Below are 23,452 nucleotides of genomic sequence, written 5' to 3' on the forward strand. Positions count from 1 at the left end.
TCAACATTTTTGGGAAATTTTTGAAAATTTTTTGGTGGGAAAAAAGAAATGTTAAAAATGTTTCTGAAGAACATTCACAAAAAAATCAACCAAAATCCAGTGAAATTCGCTGGATTTTGGTTGATTTTTTTGTGAATGTTCTTAAAGAAAATATTACAAGTTTTACTGATATATATGGAATCACTTTAGATATTTTTAGGATTTTTTTTGGAAGATTTTTACTCATTTTTTAAAATATTTACAAGAATTTTCTTGCCAAATTTGGGGGATTTTTTTTTTTTAAATAAAACTTTTAAGGGAAACTTTTAAGGAATTATTGGAATTTTCTTCCTGAAGATTTTGCAAATTTTCAGAAATTTGGGGAATTTTTTTGACGAATTTTTGGTTTTTTTTCAGACAAGGAAAAAATATTTTTTTGGTGCCCGTAAATGAGGACAACGGGAGGGTTAAATAAGTGGTGTCAATTTTGCTAAATGAATTTGTCATTAAGCTCTTGGAAGTGTCTAATTTCACTTTGAATTATGTGCACTATGCTCTGAGCCCGCTGGTAAACTGGCCTTTAGTGGTTTGAAATTTTGGGAAATATGTTAATTCACTTGCTTGCAGAGAGTCAGATGAAAAGATTGATCCCACTCTCATGTCTCCATGCAAAATACGACACCGGAGCCAGCAGCCACTTAGCTGAGCTTAAGACTGAAACCAGGGTTCTGCCAAAGGTAAGAAAAGCCGTGGAAAAACAGAGGTGTAAAAACAACTTTGTTTTTGTTTGGTGTTATGAGGACACGTGCCTAGATTAATTCTTGACCTGAAGTAGGTAACAGCTCCCAGACAAGAAACAATCCAGCAGCTAACCTCACATTTAAACAGCAATTTTTCCTTTTAACATTCTGCTTTTTGTTCTTGCTAAACAAACAAGATAAAACCTATTAATTAGATGGTTTTGGAGCTGCTAGAAGGCAGATTTTGTTACCTTTGGACAGAGCTGGGCCTTCTTTTTACTCTTTTTTCCAGTCTAAATGCTAAGCTAACTGGCTGCAGCTTCATATTTACAATTAACGATGTTCCCATTTAATTAGGGCTAGAAAAAATAAGCATATTTCTCAAAATAGTGAACAAGTCCTAAAAGATCATTTATAACATCAGTTATAGGAGAACAATTTTATATTAGCACTCCTGTGACATCTTTAGTGACTTAAAAACTCCTGAGTTAGATAGTGAGGGATCATTAATCATTATCTTTTCCCATTGTGTGCTCAGTTTCTTTCCATCTAGTTTTACAGTGCGGTTTGCAGCAACCAGTCAAAGCTGCCCTGTAATAATCTCTCAAAACTGGAAATCCAAACCTTTCTTTGAAGTAAGTGTTGTTTTTCTGCTTGCATGTGCAGTATTCATATGCGGTATTCAAGTTAAACATAAATATCCACAACAATTTCTTTAAATAAAAGTTCATAACTAAATTCTGCTATTTTTCACCATAAAAGTACTGATCACACATCCCTCCTGGGGTAACTGAGAAGATGTTGAGGGTTATGAGTATAAAAGCCATCAAATTGCATTCAGATATAGAATAAATACCTTGTTGTTGGCAGGAAAGCTTCATGTCTGCGTGGAGGAGCTCTCTCTGCGGGTATCCAGGACGCTGCAGGAGATGCAGGTGCAACACATTAGATTTAATCTTTCGGGATGAATCAGTTACTTTATTTATTGCACTAACAAGTACCCACGCTTTAACCTGGCTCTATCTGGCCTGAAAGGCCTTTGTAGTGGCGATCTACACACTGGAGAAAATGCCCTTCTCAAAACAAGAAAAAAAAACTTATTTCCAGGAAGTTTTACCTTGAAATAAGTGAAAAATATGCCAATAGAACAAGTGAAAAATGATTGGTAAGATTTCTTGAAATAAGATATGATATTTAGAATATTGAAATCTTAAAATTAGCTGGGAAAACTTATTTTAAGCTCTATTTTACCAGGATGGTCAAGCTTAGGTGTCTTAAAATAAGCCAGACATGCTAAAAAAAATAGTAGTTTTTCACTCAAAAATGGGTTTTTGTTTTCATGTAACCTCCTAATTTGAGATGTATTAACCCTCCTGTTGTCTTCATTTACGGGCACCAAAAAATATTGTTTCCTTGTATGAAAAAAATCCCAAAATTCAGCAAAAAAATTCCACAAATTTCTGTAAATTTGCAAAACCTTCGGGAAGAAAATTCCAATAATTCCTTAAAAGTTTCCCTGAAAAGTTTTATTTTACAAAAAATCCCCCAAATTTGGCAAGAAAATTCTTGTAAATATTTTTTTAAATGAGTAAAAATCTTCCAAAAAAATCCTAAAAATATCCAAAGTGATTCCATATATATCAGTAAAATTTCTAATATTTTCTTAAGAAACATTTTTAACATTTCTTTTTTTCCACCAAAAAAATGTTCAAAAATTTCCCAAAAATGTTGAAAATGTGGACATCAGAAGTTTCACTGTAAAAATATATTTGTTTTCCACATTTTCAAACTTTAAAACGGGTCAATGTTGACCTGCAGGACGACACGAGGGTTAAATTTATTTTGAGTTTTCTTGTAAAATTCAACTCAAAACAAGATAATTTCAAGATTGTTTGACTTAACAAGATATTTCAGATGCATTGTCTAAAAACAAGTCCCTCCATCTTGCTGAAATGTCACTTGTTAAGTGAATTTATCTTAAATCAAGTGGGATGAGACATTTTGACTAAATATAAGACACATAGACTTGGTAAGATTTTGAGTTTTTGCAGTGCAGCCACACACCACTTGAAAGTAACCACCGCCATCACATACAAACACACTGCTACTGACAGAGGAAGGAATGTCTGCATCTCGTAATGGTTTCGGTCTCGCTGTATCAGCTCCAGGCCTGGCTGGTGAAGATTTAGGGACGATAAATCTGTCTCCACACTGGTTTGGCATCACTCGAACTCCTCGTCTCCTCCAGCTCTCCACTAACCCTCTTTGTTTTCTCTCCAGTCGTGTCAGCATCCCGTATCTCAAACTCACTTCCCCGTTTCCTCATATCCTGGTTTGTCTGGCCCGTTTCTTTATCTAATCACAGACTGAAAAGGGGAAAGCACTCACGCTTGATGATGCCGTATGAAGTCTGCAAACTGCCGGTCCTTAGCGTAGAGTTCAATGATGCGTATCCTGTCTTGGATTTCCTGCAGAAGCACATCAGTCAAGAGGAAGCATTACATCACAGGCAGATAAACAGCAAACTGAACAGGCTGAGGTTCAATCAAAACACGACATTTAAAAAAAAGAAGAAGATAAGTTTGCTTTAAAAGCCAGATGCTGATAGAAATAAGTTGATCTGAAATTTTAAACAGGTACAATTTGGGTGTATAAAGGATTCAAGGGCTTTCTAGCCATATGCAGCAACAACAAAACTATCTGTCAGTGCAACAGCATTCTTGCTTTTCTGTGATCAACCTCTTTACAGATTATATTCATCTACATGCACTCAAATCTACTTGTATACACTGATGTAACAAGAACAGTGCAAAAAGGCTCCATACAGGAAAAATAAAGGTTAAAAAAAAACAATGTGCGGCATTTCTGGTGCAGAATAAATTGATCTCCTGCATTTCTGAACAGCTCAAAAAAGGTTTACATATGAAAGCAGGTACTTAAAGATGCATTTTTGTCTGTTTTCAGCCATTTGTCTGCACTGCAACAGTGTTTCAGCCTCAAAAATTAAGCTTTTCCACATCTTTACAATTAAAGTTTTGCAAACTTCAGCTTGGTATATAGGGAAGACAGAGTTTTGAACACTTATTTTAAACGCTCACAGTCATGAAAGTGGATTTGATTTTGTCAGAAGCCACCATGCGAAATGCTGTTTTCAGCATCACAGCACAACAACTTGGTTTAATATTTTACTAAATAACAACGATAATGCAGTAAAGAAAACGGAAATGCCTTCATAACCCTCCTGTTGTCTTCATTTACGGGCACCAAAAAATACTATTTCCTTGTCTGAAAAAAATCCCAAAAGTCAGCAAAAAAATTCCACAAATTTCTGAAAATTTGCAAAACCTTCAGGAAGAAAATTCCAATAATTCCTTAAAAGTTTCCCTTAAAAGTTATTATTATTTTTTCTAATCCCCCAAATTTGGCAAGAAAATTCTTGTAAATATTTTCAAAAAATGAGTAAAAATCTTCCAAAAAATCCTAAAAATATCTAAAGTGATTCCATATATAGCAGTAAAACTTCTAATATTTTCTTTAAGAACATTCACATTAAAATCAGCCAAAATCCAGCAAAATTCACTGGATTTTGGTTGATTTTTTGTGAATGTTCCTTAAGAAACATTTTTAACATTTCTTTTTTTCCACCAAAACATGTTCAAAGATTTCCCAAAAATGTTGAAAATGTGGACATCAGAAGTTTCACTGTGAAAACAGATTATTTTTCCCACATTTTCAAACTTTAAAACGGGTCAATGTTGACCCGCAGGACGACAGGAGGGTTAAAGTGCTCCAGACACCCTTTCTAACTGAAGCATTCAACCCACCTCCTTGGTCAGTTCGCTGTTCTCATAGATGTGTCGGATCTCGTCGCTGCTGAAGTCGGTGGAGGCCTCGGCGCTGGCGCTGCTGTACACAGGAGCCTCAGGATAGCGGCGGTAGTAGTGGCTGTAGCCCGTGGTGGCCTCGCTCTCGTACATGGGGTTGTACTTGGTTGCCCTCTCCAAAGATGGGAGACTTTCTGCTCGCCTGTGAAGTGACAGAAAAAAATCAATTAGGAAGCCATAAAAGAGCGTGGATTAACCTCAGCTGACTTTCTTAAAGCCTGAGTCAGACCCTGGACTGCCAGAAACCCCACTGTGTTAGGTGTTCAAGGCTTTTTGGGAACAGATCAGCGCCGTATCTGCTGAGTTAATTAGTTCGGTTTAACACGGTGGATTCTCCACGGGCAGCTTGGCACTGATGGACGGCAAACAGACACTTTGGTGTGTGTTTAAAGGAGAGCAAAGGAAGGAGGAAACAGGACGAGACGAAAGAAAACACCAGACTAGGAGACGGGTGGCTGCACTGCTGTAAGCTAAGAAGGATAAGGAGATGGGGCAGAGGATAATTTTGGCCGTCTAGCTGGGATTTCTCAACTTATTATGTCCCCTCCTAAGAAAATAACCAGGCTTCTTTAACCTAAAGCTGATTACGTGGAGCAGAGAAAGTCTTAAAACACACTATATTTAAGCATTTCTGTTGACAATCAAATAGAAACAGTAAAGTTTGTTTATATTCAGGAACAGAGACAATATTGCTTTAATTTCTCACTTAAATTTTGGCCTAATTGTGTTAAATATATTCAGCAATCTTTGTCACTATGCTATAAACAGTATGTGCTGCTTCTGCAAGTTTCCAGCCTTAACTGAAGCCGTATTTAAACCTCTTACAATATGTTTTGAATGCAGCTGCAATGGATGATTCTTCAAATAAAAACTGTACTTATTATACTCAACGCAGCCTGAAATATGTTGTAAATTTGGAAACATGCAGGATTTCTACCAGGAATTAAAATATTGTTGTTCTCCAGGTGTAAATGGCTGAGAGTTTAAAAAGTAACATGAAGGGAAATGTGTCTCCCAGAGCAATAATTAGCGTATATTTGGCAGTGAGAATCAGCAAACACGTGCACACTCTTTTTAGCTACCTAAATGAATTAAATCTAAATCCACCAGCCATGTATAGAGGCACAGATTGAATACTCATCTAGTGCACTTGTCAAACAACATGACATCTATCTTGTTAATTCAAAAATACTAAACAGTACTTGAATGGTTCTAAAATAAGTCTCCAAGCTCTGTTCTTTTTTCTAAAAGGTGACAGCACACAGATTGCATGCTTTTACAAGTCCTTGATAACCTATATAATCTATATTAGTACTGTCAAATGATGACATTTTTAAATCTGATGTACATATATATATATATATATATATATATATATATATATATATATATATATATATATATATGTATATACACACACAGATCTGACAGGTTTTCCTCCTCACCTTATGGGGTCCTCTGACTCGTCCTTGTCATATTGATCTCGGAGCGTCCTGGCCAGGAAGAAGATGACTCCAGAAGCCACCAATAGGAATCCAGCTACAGAGGCGATCGCTATGCCGACCACCAGTGGCTCGGACACGTACTCCTCACAGTGCTCTCCTCTGTACCACCAGTTCTCTCCAACGCGACACCTGAAAATGTATGATGGAAATCTATTTCCAGTGCTGGAAGAACTCAAAACAGAAAACTGAATAAATAAATAACATCAAACCCATCATGTTGTTCTGTTTTTCACTCTTTGTTTAATGATTAAAGCCTGTAAAAACTAATGACTGAATACTCAGCGATGTTTGTATTTTGTAAGTTCTTAATATGTCTGTAATTCTGCATTAAATCATTAATACTTTGTTTGGGGAAAAAAGCTCTTCCTGTGTTTGTTTCCTGTCTCCATGGAGCAGCGATTGGACAACATGAGGTAAATAAGAATCCAGCAGCATCTGGAGCTGCCTGTGTTTTATGATGTGGTAGTGGGTGTGAAACAAAGGTTAGCGCTCAGTCTGTGTCTGTTCATAATCACTCCAGTTCACCACGTACAAAAGGCCGAGCAGAGCCAGCAGACAGGTTTCTGTCACTGATCTGGATCATTTTCATGCATCTTATACACATTAAACCCTGCAAATATCTGTTTGAAAATGGAAACAACATACATAATTCTCAGAAATCTTGTACATAATCCCAAAAAGCATTTTTTATTAACAAAAAGATAATTGCAAAATAATGTGATAAGTGTTCTACTGTTTAAAAAGTGTAATTTTTGAACAGTTATAATTTTTTTGGAACAATTTACTGTTATTTTACAGATGTTCCTTTTTTTGTATAATTACAGATAATAAGTAACAAAACCACAGAGAAAAAAAATTATTTACACGTTAACCATAAAGAAACAGGCCAAAACGCCTACATGAAGAATCTGTATTTTTATAACTGGTAATTCATCTTTTTCTATTGTATTTAAATCTGATAAAAATGCAATTGTGTCACAGATACTTGCCATTATTTGAAAGGAGATTTGTGCATATTAAAGGTTGAAAATGATAAGTAATCCTGACCATAAAATGACACTATTTTTATCATATTTAAATCAGAAATTTTTTTCCAGATATTTGTCATTATTTGAAGGGAAATTTTGGATATTAAAGGTTGAAAAAGTATAAACAATTTTGACCTTAAAATGACACTATTTTTTATTTAAATCAGAAAAAAACATTATTTTCTGGATATTTGACAAGAAAATTATGTATATCAAAAAAATTTTCAAACTATTATTTTACTGATTCAGCCCCTTTTGTTAAATAATAGGTCATATCTAGTAAAGTATTCATTTAAATGTTTGTTTGTTTGTTTGTTTTTTAAAGGCCAATACTGTACGTAATGTCTGCAAGTCTATTTTTTTTTTTACAAATACAAAGTTGTTCTTTTACAATGTGTGATCATTAAATTATGCAATTTTTCTGTATTTAAATCTTCTAAAATAAAACTACTTTTGAGATATTTACCATTTTTCACAGTTTTAAACCTTACAGCATTCCATCTTTTTTTTTTTTTAAACATATTTTTTTCTGGCACCTTTGCCACCATATTTCCACCATTTTTTCCAAGATTTCTTTTTACAGGACAGAGCTGAAAACTGGATCAAGATACTGATTAAATCTGAGCAATTACACCTCTGCAAATGGCATTCATTGTTTTTATTTATCGTTGTGCATTAAATGCCTTAGGGTGCAAATAAATTAACGTAGCGGTCTGCCAAGGTTTGAGCGCTGACTTCATATATAAATCTCTGAAGATGGTTGATTGTTTTTTACAGCCAACAAAGGTGTAAAACTAAAGCTTTACTTCATTTAGCTGTTTATGACCTTAATTCCTGAGCTCATCTAGAGTATGTGGAGCCAAATTGAACAAACAACTCGAGGGTACATCCTTCATCTCCACACGATGAACCTCCAGCAAAGCAGAGCAGCTTTGAAACCATAAAGTCTGGCCTCCTGCGTGAACTGTAATAACACTTAAAAATCTGTTTAGTGTTATGCGGTAAAGCACTCGACTTGCAAACCTGCAAACTCAGACACTCTTTCCCGCACACACAGACGCAGATCGCTTCCCCTCAATCCCCACCCACCTGCAGATGGCTCCCTGGCCGGGGATGATGTCACACTTGCCGTCATTGAGGCAGAAGTCTGTCTGCAGCTCGCAGATGCTCTGACAGGGAAGGCCGTCCACGCTGAAGTAGCCAGCGTTACAGACGCACTCGGCCTCCCCAGACCACTTGTTCACTTTACACTCTGCGTACTCGTTGCACGCCTGGAACTTGCAGGGATCGGCCTGGTCACCTGGAAATGAAAGAAACAGCAGAGTGTCGAGTTGAGGCACGAGGATAAACTGTGACAGATGTTTTCTGAATCAGGTTCCTGTTATGACTAAGTGAGCCTTGTGTAAAAAGTATACTTTTTCTACTCAAACTTTTGGTTATTTCAAAGGAGAGATTGTGTAATTTGTTGATGTTGTTGCTGGCAGGGCTCAGGATATTGTCATGTACATGTCAACATTTGACTCAGAGTCTAATTACAGCTCTAGGACTGTTGTTTATGCTGAAGGCCAACTGTCAGTCAAATCTGGTCAAACCAGGCCGACACAATCATGATGAAGTTTTCAGTGTCAGTTTCTCAATAAATAATACTTTTTTGTTTAACATTACTGATTGAAGATAAGTCTGTAATGTTCAACTCCATGCAATAGTGCAGATTTAAGGGACTCAAAGTGTTTCCAAATGTTACCGACCCAACCTCCGCTATCCCTATAGTCAAAAGGATCAGAATATAATTGAGGGACTTTTGAAGTCCATGGGATATATCTTGAATACATTTTTATTAAAAGTTAAAAAAAAAATTATGTTCATTATGATCATGTCTTTACAAAGCCCATAAGTATTTATTATGGAAACAATCACTTATTAATAAAAAATGACTGGATATCACTAAAATGTCAACTAAATAACCATCCAAATTTAATAACAACCACCTTCTAATGAACTGAACAATAATAAAATGAGCTGATTCAGAAATAGTTTGGATTGTGTTCTTTCATGAAGTTGAGATAATCAGGACAGATATTTCTTTTTGACAATATATCAAATTTTATATGGAAAATAGCAAATTGTATCTGTCTCTCAGAAATCCCTTTCCACTAAGTTCCTCATTCCAAAAACACCTCTCCAGGAAGTGTGTTGATTCTAGATCACATGACCTGCTCCACATGATGTCATTTCCTCCTGAAGAAAAGACTGGCCAGACTCCAAGGCTTTCTGAGTTATTTAATATAAAGTAGTCAACAGGTTTACTACAATAAATGCCATGTGGTGTTTAATTTTAGGCCTGAAAACAGCAAAAATGTCAACTATGATACCTGTCAACTATGTTACAAAAAGTCCCACAATTATATATTGACTCAAAAAATGATTTGCAAATACCTATTCATGAATTTAATTCTGAATTTCACACAGAATCAAAGTGGCAACAAAATAAACCAAAAGAAAGCAAAATATTGCATATAATACACATAAAATGTTAAGACAAGTTAATCCTGTTACCTACCACTTTCTCAAAAGTTCATATATATATATATATATATATATATATATATATATATATATATATATATATATATATATATATATATATTATATATATTAATATATGTATATATATATATATATATATATATATATATATATATATATATATGTATATATATATATATATATATATATATATATATATATATATATATATATATATATATATATATATATATATATATATATATATATATATATATATATATATATATATATATATATATATATATATATATCTTAAATGATTTTAGTAGCATTTTTTGCAATGCAGCCCCAGTTCTAATGCATGTTGTATTCCAGCAGTGTGTTTTTGCTGTGACAGACACTTTAGACACAAGCCTGGACCGCTGACATCATGTAGATGCTAGCATATGCTGCACAGTGTCGTCAGTATGTCCAAGTGTCCGCTGGCCCAAGTGCACTTACTGATATGTGTAAATGTCACTGTGATCCGTGGAAGCCCTGATTATCTCATCTTAGCCCATGCGACCGTGACATTGACCACTCGAGACCAAGATGTCACGACAGGGATCCAACACCTGGTTTCTCAAGTCTCCTCACACACTGACATGTTTTTCAACAGTGACTTAATGCAGAACAATCCATAGAACCATTTTCTGTGATTACACTAAATTAAGGAATAATTTAGTTGGAAATACGTCATTTGCCTTCATGCCAAGAGTTAGATGAGAAGACTGTACGCTAAAAATGGAATTAATTCTAGAAACCAGTTTAGAACAAAGACAAACAAAGGTAAAATTGCTTTGTTGAAAGGTAAAAACATTTCCCTGACTGCTTGCACTTTGATAATACACTAATTACAAGATGTTTTGTTGTGAAGGAATGATTCTTAAGAGCAATGACTTCCAGTGTCATCCTCACAGTGAGCTAAGCTAAAGGGCTTTTCACTCCATGACGACTACAAGCATGAGAATGGCACTGATTTTCTTCTTTCACCTTTGGCAGAAAAAAATAAATACATACTTTTCCAAACTGTGAATCTATTCCTTTAACCCTCATGTCGTCCTGCAGGTCAAAATTGACCTGTTTTAACATTTGAAAATGTGGAAAAAAAAATATATTTTCACAGTGAAACTTCTGATGTTCACATTTTCAACATTTTTGAGAAATCTTTGAACATATTTTGGTGAATAAAAAGAAATGTTAAAATGTTTCTTAAGAACATTTTTTTGTGAATGTTCTTCAAGAAAATATTAGAAGTTTTAATGATATATATGTAATCACTTTAGATATTTTTAGGATTTTTTGGAAGATTTTTACTCATTTTTTGAAAATATTTACAAGAATTTTCTTGCCAAATTTGGGGGATTTTTTAAATAAAACTTTTAAGAGAAACTTTTAAGGAATTATTGGAATTTTCTTCCTGGATGGTTTGCAAATATTCCGAAATTTGGGGAATTTTTTTGCAGAATTTTGGGATTTTTTTTTCAGACAAAGAAACAATATTTTTTGGTGCCTGTAAATGAGGACAACAGGAGGGTTAAGAGACATTAATATAAACATCAACCAGTGGATGCTGCTGGCTTGATCAGTGAGAACCTACCCGACTCAACATCCAGAGAGTACTTATCGATGGCCAGGTTCATGGTCTGGTAGGCAGTGTTACAGAAGTCTTCCAGAATCAGGTAGACGGTGGTGGTGACGCCTTGAGCCACAGGCCTCCCAAACTTCATCCGGCTGTTCACCACAATGCTCCCATTCCTGAAGTTCAGGATCTCCAGGTTCTCAAAGTGACTCAGGTTGGATTGCAGGTAGGGCACAAGCTGGGAAAAGATGGACAAAAGGTACAAATAAAAGAAAAATCACATAACAGCAGGAACACTGGAATGAAATCCACTAGTGTAGTGAATGTAGGTGTTTACCAGCTCAAGGAAGCGCTGCTCCAAAGCCTTGTACTCTGGAGAACTCTTGTTAAAGAGATCCTCAGAGAAGATCATGTTGGTCACCCTCAGGCTGAAGAACACCATCAGAGCTCGTCCAGGGTTCACAGGCATGGCGATACTGGCCTGGTCTGTGCCATGGGAAATGCCGATTGGAAATCCAGTGCTGCCCTCTTCTGTGTGGTTAATGGGACCATAACCGTAATGAACCACACCAAACCCATGGTCTCCAATGGTGGCATCATCCAAGCCATCATTGGTCGTCTGAATCTGGGGGTGAAAAGAGTTGATTCATTTAGAAAGCTATTTCTAAGTGGGAGAACATTTTTTTCTAAGAAGCTAAGATAAATATATCAGTGATTACTTTTTTGAAGCAACAACTTTGCATTAATTTTCACCAGTGGCCTTGATTTTTTGGTTCCACTGACAATGTTGTTGCTGCTAATTTGATTGGTGCCAAATCTCTGGGGGCAGGAACTAAAAATAGTTCAAACATGGCAAGATGTTTAATCACTAAAGGGCTGACATGAGCTTTTGCTTGGCTTAATGAGTGAATCAGTCAGTCTCATCATGGGACAAAGTATCGCTATCAGAACATCTGGAACAAAGAAAAAAGGATTGCTATCATTTAGCAGCTCAGAATATGTGAACTTGATGGTAAAATATCTTGTATCAATAATCGTAGGCCAGTAAGTAGCACAGTTCCACTTTGTCTTCAGACGTCAACAGATGTGCTGCAAATGCTCACCGAGAGGCCTAAAGATGTTTCCACAAATTTGTCCAAAAACACATGATTGCTCTTCTAAAATCCTTCAATGATCAGTTAAGTGGTTCCTAAATGGTAAACATTTAACTGGTTAATTGTTTTTTGCTTTACCTCCACCAGTGCTGGGATAATTATGTCAGGATGCTCCTCAGGATCCGGACTGATGTCAGAGATACGAGTGAAAGGCGACTCTATCTCTGGAGACAGGGCAGTCGGTTGGGCGGGGTTTGGTACATCTGTGATCGGCAGCTCTGGTTTATACGTGTCCACCAGTAAGATCTCATCCTCTGTAAGATCTTCTGTTGAGATCTCTGGAGCTTTTGTTGCCTCTACTTCTACTTCTACTTCTACAACTGGAGCTTCAGGTGCAGTCTCTTCCTTCACCTCGCTGTCTTTAGCTTCCTCTACGACATCCTCTTCAGATGAAGGTACCGCAGGATTGGTCAAAACCATGTCACTGGCTGAATCTTCCTCAGGGTGGTTGGAGTTAACCTCCTCATCTGCAGGTGGAACATCTGAGATGATCGACTCTTCTGGCACTGTCTCCACTGAGTCAACAGGAATCAGAACAGCTTCTGTTGACTCTGGCTCAGGTGCTTCACTCGCTGTTTCTAGGACCTCAGGAAGTGGAACCTGGGCAGGGAGGACTTCTTCCTCTATGGTCTCAGTTGTGATTGTGGAGATCTCAAGATCCTCTGGGATCTCTACTTCATTCAACACCTCTTCCAGAAGTTCCTTGTCCAAAGCTGCAGTTGTAGGTTCTTCTTCCACTGCAGCAACCTCAACTTCGACTCCTTCAGCTTCCGATGTAACATCTGTATTGATGCCGACTTCTTCTGTTATCAGCACATTCTCTGAAGTAGTCTCCTCAAGAGGTGCTTCTTCTGCTTCTCCTTCTTCTACTCCTTCTGCGGTGGTTGTAGATGGTTCAAGCAGGATCTCCAGGTCATTTGGACCTGAACCAGAGGCCTCAGTTTCCACTGGCGGTTCAGGCAGTATGGCGCTCTCTGGCTGCTCAGGGGTGGGAAGCTCAGCTGGGAGTTCTTCATTTGGGGGGTTTTCTGCAGCAGGAGTCTGCACAGTGTCTTCCAGCAACAGACCCTCCTCCTCAATGCCTGGAAAAAGAAAGATGACAAGAAACTTAATCTTTAAGTCTCTTTATAGAAACAGACTACTGTTTTCCAAAGCTCCTCAGACCCAAATATTTGACTTAATCCTCATGTCTTCCTGCGGTTCAAAATTGACCCGTTTTAAAGTTTGAAAATGTGGGAAAAAATATGTATTTTCACAGTGAAACTTCTGATGTTCACATTTTCACCATTTTTGGGAAATCGTTGAACATTTTTTGGTGGAAAAAAAGAAATGTTAAAAACGTTTCTTAAGAACATTCACAAAAAAAAATCAACCAAAATAAAGTGAATTTCACTGGATTTTAAAACTTTTAAGGGAAACTTTTAAGGAATTATTGGAATTTTCTTCCTGAAGGTTTTGCAAATTTTCAGAAATTTGGGGAGTTTTTTTTGCAGAATTTTTGGGTTTTTTTTCAGACAAGGAAACCATATTTTTTGGTGCCCGTAAATGAGGACAACAGGAGGGTTAAAGAACTTAAAGATATAGAAGTAGAAACCCAAAGCAGGAGAAAGTAAATATTTGCAGGAAGATGGGGGAAGAGAAAAGGTAGAAACTAAAAAACAGGAAATAAGAAAGACTTTCATGAGTGTATTTATGCTTGTGTTGAGGATTAACACTCACTGCCAGCTTCAGGTGCAACGGTGGTCAGAACAGTAGTAGGAGGAAGAGGTTCACTCTCCTCCAGAACAGTAACATCATTTTCTGCTGTTGCCACTGTGTTGGTTTCAGAGAGCTGAGGAAGGACGTAATCATCGATGTCCTCTTCCAGGGTCAAGTCCTCCAGAGGCTCATCAACAGCAGCGACCTGCATCACAAATAGGCTTTATTATCTCAACCTTGTGACTCAAGTTCATTTCTGCACAACCGCTCCTTTAGTGTGGACTGTGGAGAGCCAGACCAGCAGGAGCTCTGATTGGCCAGCTGCTGGCATTGACAGGAGTTGTCCTTGTAATCATCCCAGTCAGAACCCCTGCTGCTGCCCTGTCAGTGGTCTTCCTCTTCCAGTTGTGTGCTACTTGCACATCTTTGAATTAAATCCATTCTAAAAGCGAAACCGTAAAGCAGGAAATTGATTAAGTCCTTCACTCTTTTGTTCTCTCCCTAAGTAGCTTTAAAATCATGTTATTCCTCTCTGACTACCAGCATCGGCTTCATACAACCCTTCATTCAGTCTACATCTTTCTATCTCTTGAGCCAGGATCGCTGTCCTTTTTTGATTTGGGCCTCAAGATTCTGTGTTATTTGAAGAACATGACATCAACTGCAAATATCTTAGATGTTTTGTGCATCATTTTTGATCAGTTTTGCAGGAACTCGATTACTGAGTGATTAGAGGGCTTCACACATGGGTGGAAGTAGAAGCTAAGTCCCAACTGGTTGGACTTTGCATGCTCTGTTTCCTACATGTAGCACCAAAAAAGGCAAAATGCTAAAAAAAAAAAAAAACATATCCCAACACTCCTACAAAAAACACAATATAATAAGCTTCTAAATGTATTCATGTAAAGATTGGACTGTAAAAGTCTCTAATTATTTTGGTAATTACATACTGCAGGCTGCATACTTCTAATATCAACTAACTGAAAGCCTGGAAAACCAGTAGCTGAGTCTGAAATGTTCCAAAACCGAACCAGGGCAGCAGGATGCTTGTGTGGCACAGTTGGTCTGTGCCTTTTGCCTGTAAATCAATTACTGATGAGCTATTTGCCAAACTCTCCCAACTCGTATAATGAGTGGAATTAATCACTTAGCAAGCTGAGCTACAGAAGCGAAGCAGCAGACACATTTGGTGCAACCCAATCTCTGAGTATCATCAAAAAAAACGACCACAAGACAGCACAAACACAGGCAGCCTTTACTTGTGTGGATCATATGTGCAGCGTCTCTCTGCTTGACTCGCTCTGGTGTGGTAGTCTTTGCCCCAGAATAGCAGTGGATTATCATAGCAAGAGCCAAACTAATCCCCAAAGCTTCACTTCATCCTCGCTGGTGAGCTCATCCCCTACCTGCACTGGTGTAGTCTGGATAACATGTCAAGCCAGTTACAGGTTATCGCCACATCAGTCATGCTACAAGCGTCCTTAAACAATAGTGATTTATCAACCCAGTGGAGCTCACAGCAGCTGGACGGCCCGGAGAGGGATTGCTGTCATTGATAGCTGTGGAGGTTACTCACCACGGCTTCGTCTGCAGCGTTGACGGATTCAGGAATCTCAGACACTGTGGAACCACAAGGGAAACAAATATTAATACAAACTGACACACAAAAGGCAAACGTGCCAAATAGCCTAAATAACTCCGCTTGCCAGAGACTACAAAACCCTTCTGACTATAACCGTTTCAGCACTGACAGTCTGCTTTCTGACACTGTTACCTTCAGGGGTAAATACCTACAAATCAGTGCTGAAATCTGGAGTGAATATCAACCGCTGTGGGCCAAGCTTATTACTGCATCAGTGCCAGAAGTGAAAAACAAAGCCTGGCTGTGTGTTTAAGTTCTGCAGCCACACATGTCAGCCATATGAGAGTGTTTAGCCATCATTTCAGGTGTCACAGCCTATAACTAATGTGAGCATCAGAGGGCATCCATCTCCACAGGAGCTCGCTTAACACAGTAAACTAATGACACGCATTCTTTGAAAACATGCGAAACGGAGAAATCTCTCAGGGGGACGAGGACATGGTATAGACATTATCACATCATTCAAAGCAAGAGGCAGCTAACCGACTTACTGGCAGCCTGAAAATAAGTGTGTTTGCTCAGCAATAGTGAATAAAAGGCACGGTGGGTCATCTCTAAGGGTCTCTCAATAAAAACAATAGCAAAAGATGTAGTTTGATGTGGCTGGGAGGCAGGTTGGGATCATGGGCGTTGTTGAATTCACCATTTTTGAGGAAGTAAATCTATCTGATGTATCTCAGACAGAAGTCATGTTTAAAGATGAGGAAACAGCTTAAATAGCTATGTCCGATATTGGCTTTTTTGCCAATAACCGATATGGCGATATTGTCCAGCACTCAATTTCCGATTCCAATATCAACTGATACCAATATATGTGAGCTATTTGACTAATTTTAGGTAACATCACATATCTCCTGTGGTGGAATTAACACATCATGCCTCATTTTATTGTGATGCCCCATTGGATGCATTCTCAGATGCAACAAGACTTTCAGATGTAAACATTGTCTGTGCAAAATAAGAAAACTATTTGAACTTAAGTTATGGAAAAAATGCCCCATTTATGCCATTTTTTAATTGTCTCAAACAACAGTTCACACTCTCCCTCCCTTCCTCCCTCTATGAGTGGGTAAATGGTGGCAAAATCCAGGCATTATTTTATCGGTTTTCAGGATAGGCAAAAAAAAATGATAACAATATTGACAGATGTTACATTTTTATGCCAATATCGGGCTGATAATATTGAACATCCCGAACCTTAACCCTCCTGTTGTCCTCATTTACAGGCACCAAAAAAATTCTTTCCTTGTCTGAAAAAAATAAAAAAAATTCTGCAAAAAAATCCCCAAATTTATTACAATTTGCAAAACCTTCAGGAAGAAAATTCCAATAATTCCTTAAAAGTTTCCCTTAAAAGTTTTATTTTCAAAAAATCTCCCAAATTTTTCAAGAAAATTCTTGTAAATATTTTCAAAAAATTTGTAAAAATCTTCCAAAAAATCCTAAAAATATCTAAAGTGATTCCATATATATCAGTAAAACTTATATTTTCTTTAAGAACATTCACAAAAAATCTTTTTTGTGAATGTCCTTAAAAAACATTTTTAACATTTCTTTTTTTCCACCAAAAAGTGTTCAAAAATTTCCCAAAAATGTTGAAAATGTGGACATCAAAGTTTTCACTGTGAAAATATATTTTTTTCCACATTTTCAAACTTTAAAATGGGTCAATTTTGACCCACGGGATGACATGAGGGTTAAGGTAAATTTAAGGTTGTCCTAGACATTCTAATGTGGAAGTGTTGCATATTCCAGCTTTAAAGAGGAACTCCTGAAGTAGTGTCTGAGTTTGAAAATACAAAAAAATCCGAGTGCATGGAGTTCTCTGCAGCCCACTGCTCATCTCAATCTCAAGACCAGCAGCCAGAGACAACATCAGCCGTCACTAGCACAACACACCGTAATCTCTAACCGACACCGAGGTGCATTGTGGGTAATGTTGGCGTCTCGTTTTGACAAGAAAGAAGAAAGTGAGGAGTCAAAAAAAACACAACATCTCTGCTTCTGCTGGATCAATTATCGATGGCCGTCATAAGTCTGACAGTGTGACAGGAGCGCAGCGCTAAATCAGGGAAGAATCCTTTTGAGTTAACTGTCGGATCCACAGTTTGGAAGCCAAAATAAAGGATTAAAGTAAAGTAAAAAAAAAACTAAAAAAACTACAGCTCACATTTCAAACGTCCCTTTTTGCTGAGTTCTCCTTTGCAAACCATTTAATGACAAGGATTTAAGTGTAGCACAGAATAAATACACAGCTCCTATAACTGATGACTCTGTTATTTGTTCATTAGAAATGGCCCACTTCTGAGCTGAAACTTCTTATAAATATGTTTCTGTCTTTGACAGAAAGAGCGTCAAATAAGAAACAGCTGAGACTATTAAAACCCTGGAATGCTTTCTCAAGTGGTGTACCGTATGTTGTAATATCAGCGCAGGGCCTACTGTTTCTCTATTTGATATGACACGTGGAGGTTTGCCCTGCGCTGCATGCAGCAGCTCTGCCAACGCATTCCCCATCACTTCACTGCCATGCAAATTAAATAAATAGCCGTAATGGAGACATGTGAGGGTTATGTTACACTGGTGCAGCCGTCGTCTTACCGCTCTCCTGCTCATCGTTATGAAGCGCTTCAGTGAGGACATTTTTGACCTCGCTGATGGTGTAGACCACCGTGGACTGCTCCGCGATCTCCCGATATGAGCTCTCCACCCGGTTTGACTGCAGCGTCAGGTAGTCCAGCTGTTCGTTGCTGACTCCGGCTCCGTCCACCACCACTGTCACGGCATAGTCCACGATCACGCCGTCCACCCTGAGGACACAGATATTCAGTTATCACATCCAGAGCACACAAGGATCACAGCTAACCCTCCTGTTGTCTTCATTTATGAGCACCTAAAAATACTGTTTCCTTGTCTGAAAAAAATCCAAAAATTCAGCAAAAAATTTCCCCAAATTTCAGAAAATTTGCAAAACTTCCAGGAAGAAAATTCCAATAATTCCTTAAAAGTTTCCCTTAAAAGCTTTATTTTCAAAAAATCCCCCAAATTTGGCAAGAAAATTCTTGTAAATATTTTCAAAAAATGATTAAAAATCTTCCAAAAAATCCTAGAAATATCTAAAGTGATTCCATATATATCAGTATAACTTCTGATATTTTCTTTAAGAACATTCACATAAATTTTTTTAAAAAGATTCTTTTGTGAATGTTCTTAAGAAACATTTTTAACATTTCTTTTTTTCCACCAAAAAATGTTCAAAGATTTCCCAAAAATGTTGAAAAAGTGGACATCAGAAGTTTCACTGTGAAAATATATTTTTGTTCCACATTTTCAAACTTTAAAACAGGTCAATTTTGACCCGTAGGACGACACAAGGGTTACAAAAAACAAGGTTTCACTATTTACTACTTAAATTACTACTTGAATTTCCCTCAGGATTAATGACGTATCTATCTATCTATCTTATGTTTTCCTCACTAGTGATATCAGATTATGCTGGCCCACTGATATTATCGGCCCGATATTGTCATAAAAATGTAATATCGGTCAATATTGTTATCAGTTTTTTGCCTATCATAAAAACCGATAAAATAATGGAAAGCCTTGTTGCATCTGAGAATGCATCCAATGGGGCATCACAATAAAAAAAAAGGCATGATGTGTTAATTCCACCACAGGAGATATGTGATGTTACCTGAAATGAGTTAAGTAGCCCACATATATCGGTATCGGTTGATATGGGGTTCGGAAATTAAGAGTCGGACAATATCGGCATAGTGTTATTGGCCCTACACCTCACATTTATCACCACTGCTACTAGCTGGGCCTTGTAGTGAAATAGTTTCGTCCACTAAAATGACTGTTTCCAAGGTGAAGAATGACTTTTCAGCTCTTATTTAAATTGTGACATTGATTCCAGCCCTATTTGCATCCCTGACCTTCCTCTTCAAAAGCTCTTATCTGCCTTAATTACTGCAGCTGCACAGCTCTCTGCAGCCCCAGTGAAAGGATGCCCAAGAATTTCATTACGAATGAGAAGAGACTCAATACAAGAGTGCCACGCCAACATTTTATATTCATCTTATGCTCACCTTTACTATAATGAGGCTCTTTAAGAGAGGAAAAGACAAAGAAAATCGCTCAGGCATTAGCTTGATTTAACGTCAAACCTGTTAAAAGAGCTGTACAGCGCTCACACATGACTGATGACTCAAGTGATTTATTTCTGCCTGGAACACAGAAGCGCGACTGTATAGGGCCAAAAAAAAAAAAAAACAGCCGAGTCAGCAGAATGATCAATATCATCATAATAAACATGGAAACCTCACAAGAGATTCCAGGCCCTGGAAAAAGTCATCTATCAGCCTTCATTTGACTACTGGGAGCCCTCCACTCTGACCTAGTTTGTTGGGTTTCTGGCGGCCGGCGGAGCATGTGCCGGCCCACAGTCAGCCCCGTTTAGAAGGAGACCCAGTTTTTCCCCCCCTTTTGTTTCGCAGACAGGCAGACGGAGCTCTACTCCAACTCTGCCCTGTGGTCTGCAGTAAGCAGCAGCATGCGAGATTAATTACAGCAATAAATAGGGTACTTCTAAATGTACTTAATGTATATGTATGTTTGCACATTCCTGTAGTTCTGCTGCTGGAGGACTCGGCTGCCGGCGGACCTCCCATTATGCACCCAGCTCATCTTCTGTACTCTGCTTTCTGTCACTTTTCATGAGTTTCATTAACTTCGGGTTGTATTTCTTCCATAGCTCGTGCTTTTTCCTCTTTCTCCCTGTAAATTTCTGCAGAAATCTCTGGCTGCTGAGCTGCACATTTCTGATTTCCAACTACTGGCATTTTTATATATGGCATTTTTAACTTAACTGTAGTTAAAGTAGTTTTCTTATTATTTTGCACAGACAATGTTTACATTTGAAAGCCTTGTTGCATCTGAGAATGCATCCAATGGGGCATCACAATAAATTTAGGTTTGATGTGTTAATTCCACCACAGAAGACATGTGATGTTACCTAAAATTAGTTTAAAAAGCCCTCATATATCAGTATCGGTTGATATCGGAATTGCAAATTGAGAGTTGGACAATGTCAGCATATCTGTTTTTGGCAAAAATGCCAAAATCGGACATTCCTAAATTATGTACATGTAAAAAAATAAAGTCAATCGGCCTCCTTGATTGCTGATATCGGTGTCAGCTGCGAGCTAAAAATATCGGTCGACTCCTCGTATAAAAACAACAAAATCTGCCTCCTAGCACATCTAAAGTTAGTTAATGAGCAGATTATATGTCATGTCTTTAACCTGCATGGCAAACAAAATGCAAAAAAAAAAAAGCTGCTTTTCTATGCAGAAAACTGTGCAGGACTGTTTCTTGGCTCCACACAGACTGGAGGAAGTATACAGTCGCAGCCAAAATACTGAGGCACACCACACCTTGTAAAATGGCGAGCTGTCATTTCTACTCTTCTGTTTAGTCCAGATTAAACAATCCAGATGCAACGTTAAGTGAGCTTTAGAAGTACTGGTAGGCAGATCCATTTCCCTCTGTTTCCATCCTTTGAATTAACCCTCCTGTTGTCCTGCGGGTCAAAATTGACCCGTTTTAAAATTTGAAAACGTGGAAGAAAATATAATTTTTCACAGTGAAACTTCTGATGTCTGCATTTTCAACATTTTTGGGAAATCTTTGAACATTTTTTGGTGAAAAAAAAGAAATGTTAAAAATGTTTCTTAAGAACATTCACAAAAAAATCAACCAAAATCCAGCAAATTTAGCTGGATTTTGGTTGATTTTTATGTGAATGTTCTTAAAGAAAATATTAGAAGTTTTGCTGCTATATATGGAATCACTTTAGATATTTTTAGGATTTTTTTGGAAGATTTTTACTCATTTTTTTGGAATTATTTACAAGAATTTTCTCGCCAAATTTGGGGGATTTTTTAAAAATAAAACTTTTAAGGGAAACCTTTAAGGAATTATTGGAATTTTCTTCCTGAAGATTTTGCAAATGTTCACAAATTTGTAGAATTTTTTTGCTGAATTTTTGGATTTTTGTCAGAAAAGGAAACTATATTTTTTGGTGCCCATAAATGAGGACAACAGGAGGGTTAATCTAAGCTAACAGGGCGTTTCTTGCATGATTGGCTGATTAATCTTTTCGTGGGACTCTCAATCAGAAAGCAAATTTATTCCAAAATGTTCCAAAAATTTGAATGCAAGACCCTTTTTTTTTTGCATTTCTTAAAGTACAAATCCATAATCTTGACTCTTTGCTCTTTTCCACACTCCACATCTTTCCCTCTAAGATTCCTCCTCTCCATCCACGCCAGAGGTTGACTTGGCGAGGTCGCAAAGCTCAGATAATCGTCTCTATAGAGGAGCACCTGCTCACTTGGTTGGACCCATCCTGATCCCACTTAGCAGGTGAGTGACCACACTAATGCCATTAACCCAGGCAACTAGTGACACACCTCAACACGTGCCCACGCTCACAGGTAAACACAGTGTGATGAAGGTGAGGCCACCCACACACACACACACACACACACACACACACACACACACACACACACACACACACACACACACACACACACACTCACACAGCTCTAGCTGATTGGGATCTGCGGGTTTAAATACAGGACGGGATGGGGAGAACTAGTGGAGGTCAGAGTACCACCGTGTGCAGCCATGACTCACCCCTGGACGTCAGTCTGCGGTCTAACAGAAACAAGGAGGAGCCGTTAAAACTTCTGACGAGGGCGTTAATGCCGCTAAATGAGGTAGTTTGGGCCACAATGTGAAATCCAGTTGTTTTGTCCAACATTATGATGGGAGAGAAACTGACCTGAAGTCGATCACAGACACACTCTTGAATCCAGGAAGCTTCTGCAGAGCGTCTTCAATCTGCAAACACAAACGTGATCAGAACAAAGCGACTGCTGCACTGCTTAAAATGACAGTTTCTCAACTTTTAAAACAATTTACTGTTGATTTCTGGATATTTTTTCCCCCCAGTTTTGTTAAATCATGGATAATGACTAGTATCAACACAGGAAGAGAAAAAGTAACTAAAAGTGTACATAATAATTAAATATTTAGTTCTTTTGCAACATTTGACAGCAATATTTGTCTTTATTTCATTTAAATCAGCAAATAATTACGTATTTTACATTTATTCACCTTTATTTGAAAGAAAAAATATGGATATTATGAATTTAAAAAATTGGTAGATATTTTTAAAAATGTTATGTTAACAGATTTTCCCCGTGTTGTTAAATTACAGATTATAACTGCAGAAATTGCAGAAAAAAAATATTAATTTGCATGTTAACATGATGAAAAACACATACCAAAGCTGTACAAAATGTCAGATGTCTGTATTTTTCCAAATAGTAATGTGTTCTTTAACATCTGTTCGTAAAACTACACCATTTTTACTTTATTTAAATCTGAAAAAAAGCATTTTACATTTATTTGCAGAAAATGATGTAGATAAAGTATGAAAAATCTGGTGAACATTTTTGAAAATGTTATTTTACAGATTTTCCATCTTATTAAATTACACACAATATCCAGTACTTTTTTTTTCAAGTATTAACCTGCTGACTGTAAAATAAATAAATATATAATAAAATAAAAATCAGTATTTTTACAAAATCTATAT

General features: G+C 37.3%; 1 protein-coding gene across 3 annotated transcripts in view; it reads right to left on the reverse strand.

The window, feature by feature from the left end:
• impg2a (interphotoreceptor matrix proteoglycan 2a) overlaps positions 1 to 23,452 on the reverse strand; it is a 38,960-nt gene that overhangs the window by 3,996 nt on the left and 11,512 nt on the right. For 2 of the 3 annotated variants that reach the window (XM_035943313.2, XM_035943312.2), the window contains 13 exons: positions 22,634 to 22,692; positions 22,486 to 22,506; positions 18,382 to 18,590; positions 15,715 to 15,758; positions 14,160 to 14,343; positions 12,519 to 13,522; positions 11,624 to 11,911; positions 11,305 to 11,524; positions 8,226 to 8,436; positions 6,049 to 6,237; positions 4,544 to 4,745; positions 3,108 to 3,187; positions 1,576 to 1,639 (listed from right to left, as the gene is read on the reverse strand). In XM_035943313.2, coding sequence (XP_035799206.2) covers positions 1,597 to 1,639; positions 3,108 to 3,187; positions 4,544 to 4,745; positions 6,049 to 6,237; positions 8,226 to 8,436; positions 11,305 to 11,524; positions 11,624 to 11,911; positions 12,519 to 13,522; positions 14,160 to 14,343; positions 15,715 to 15,758; positions 18,382 to 18,590; positions 22,486 to 22,506; positions 22,634 to 22,692 — 2,754 coding nt within the window. In that variant the 3' untranslated portion in view covers positions 1,576 to 1,596. The remainder of the gene's footprint in view (positions 1 to 1,575; positions 1,640 to 3,107; positions 3,188 to 4,543; positions 4,746 to 6,048; positions 6,238 to 8,225; positions 8,437 to 11,304; positions 11,525 to 11,623; positions 11,912 to 12,518; positions 13,523 to 14,159; positions 14,344 to 15,714; positions 15,759 to 18,381; positions 18,591 to 22,485; positions 22,507 to 22,633; positions 22,693 to 23,452) is intronic. The other variant, XM_055015595.1, reaches the window with a different exon arrangement.

Source organism: Amphiprion ocellaris, chromosome 11 (assembly GCF_022539595.1).
Source record: "Amphiprion ocellaris isolate individual 3 ecotype Okinawa chromosome 11, ASM2253959v1, whole genome shotgun sequence".
Lineage (NCBI taxonomy): Eukaryota > Metazoa > Chordata > Actinopteri > Pomacentridae > Amphiprion > Amphiprion ocellaris.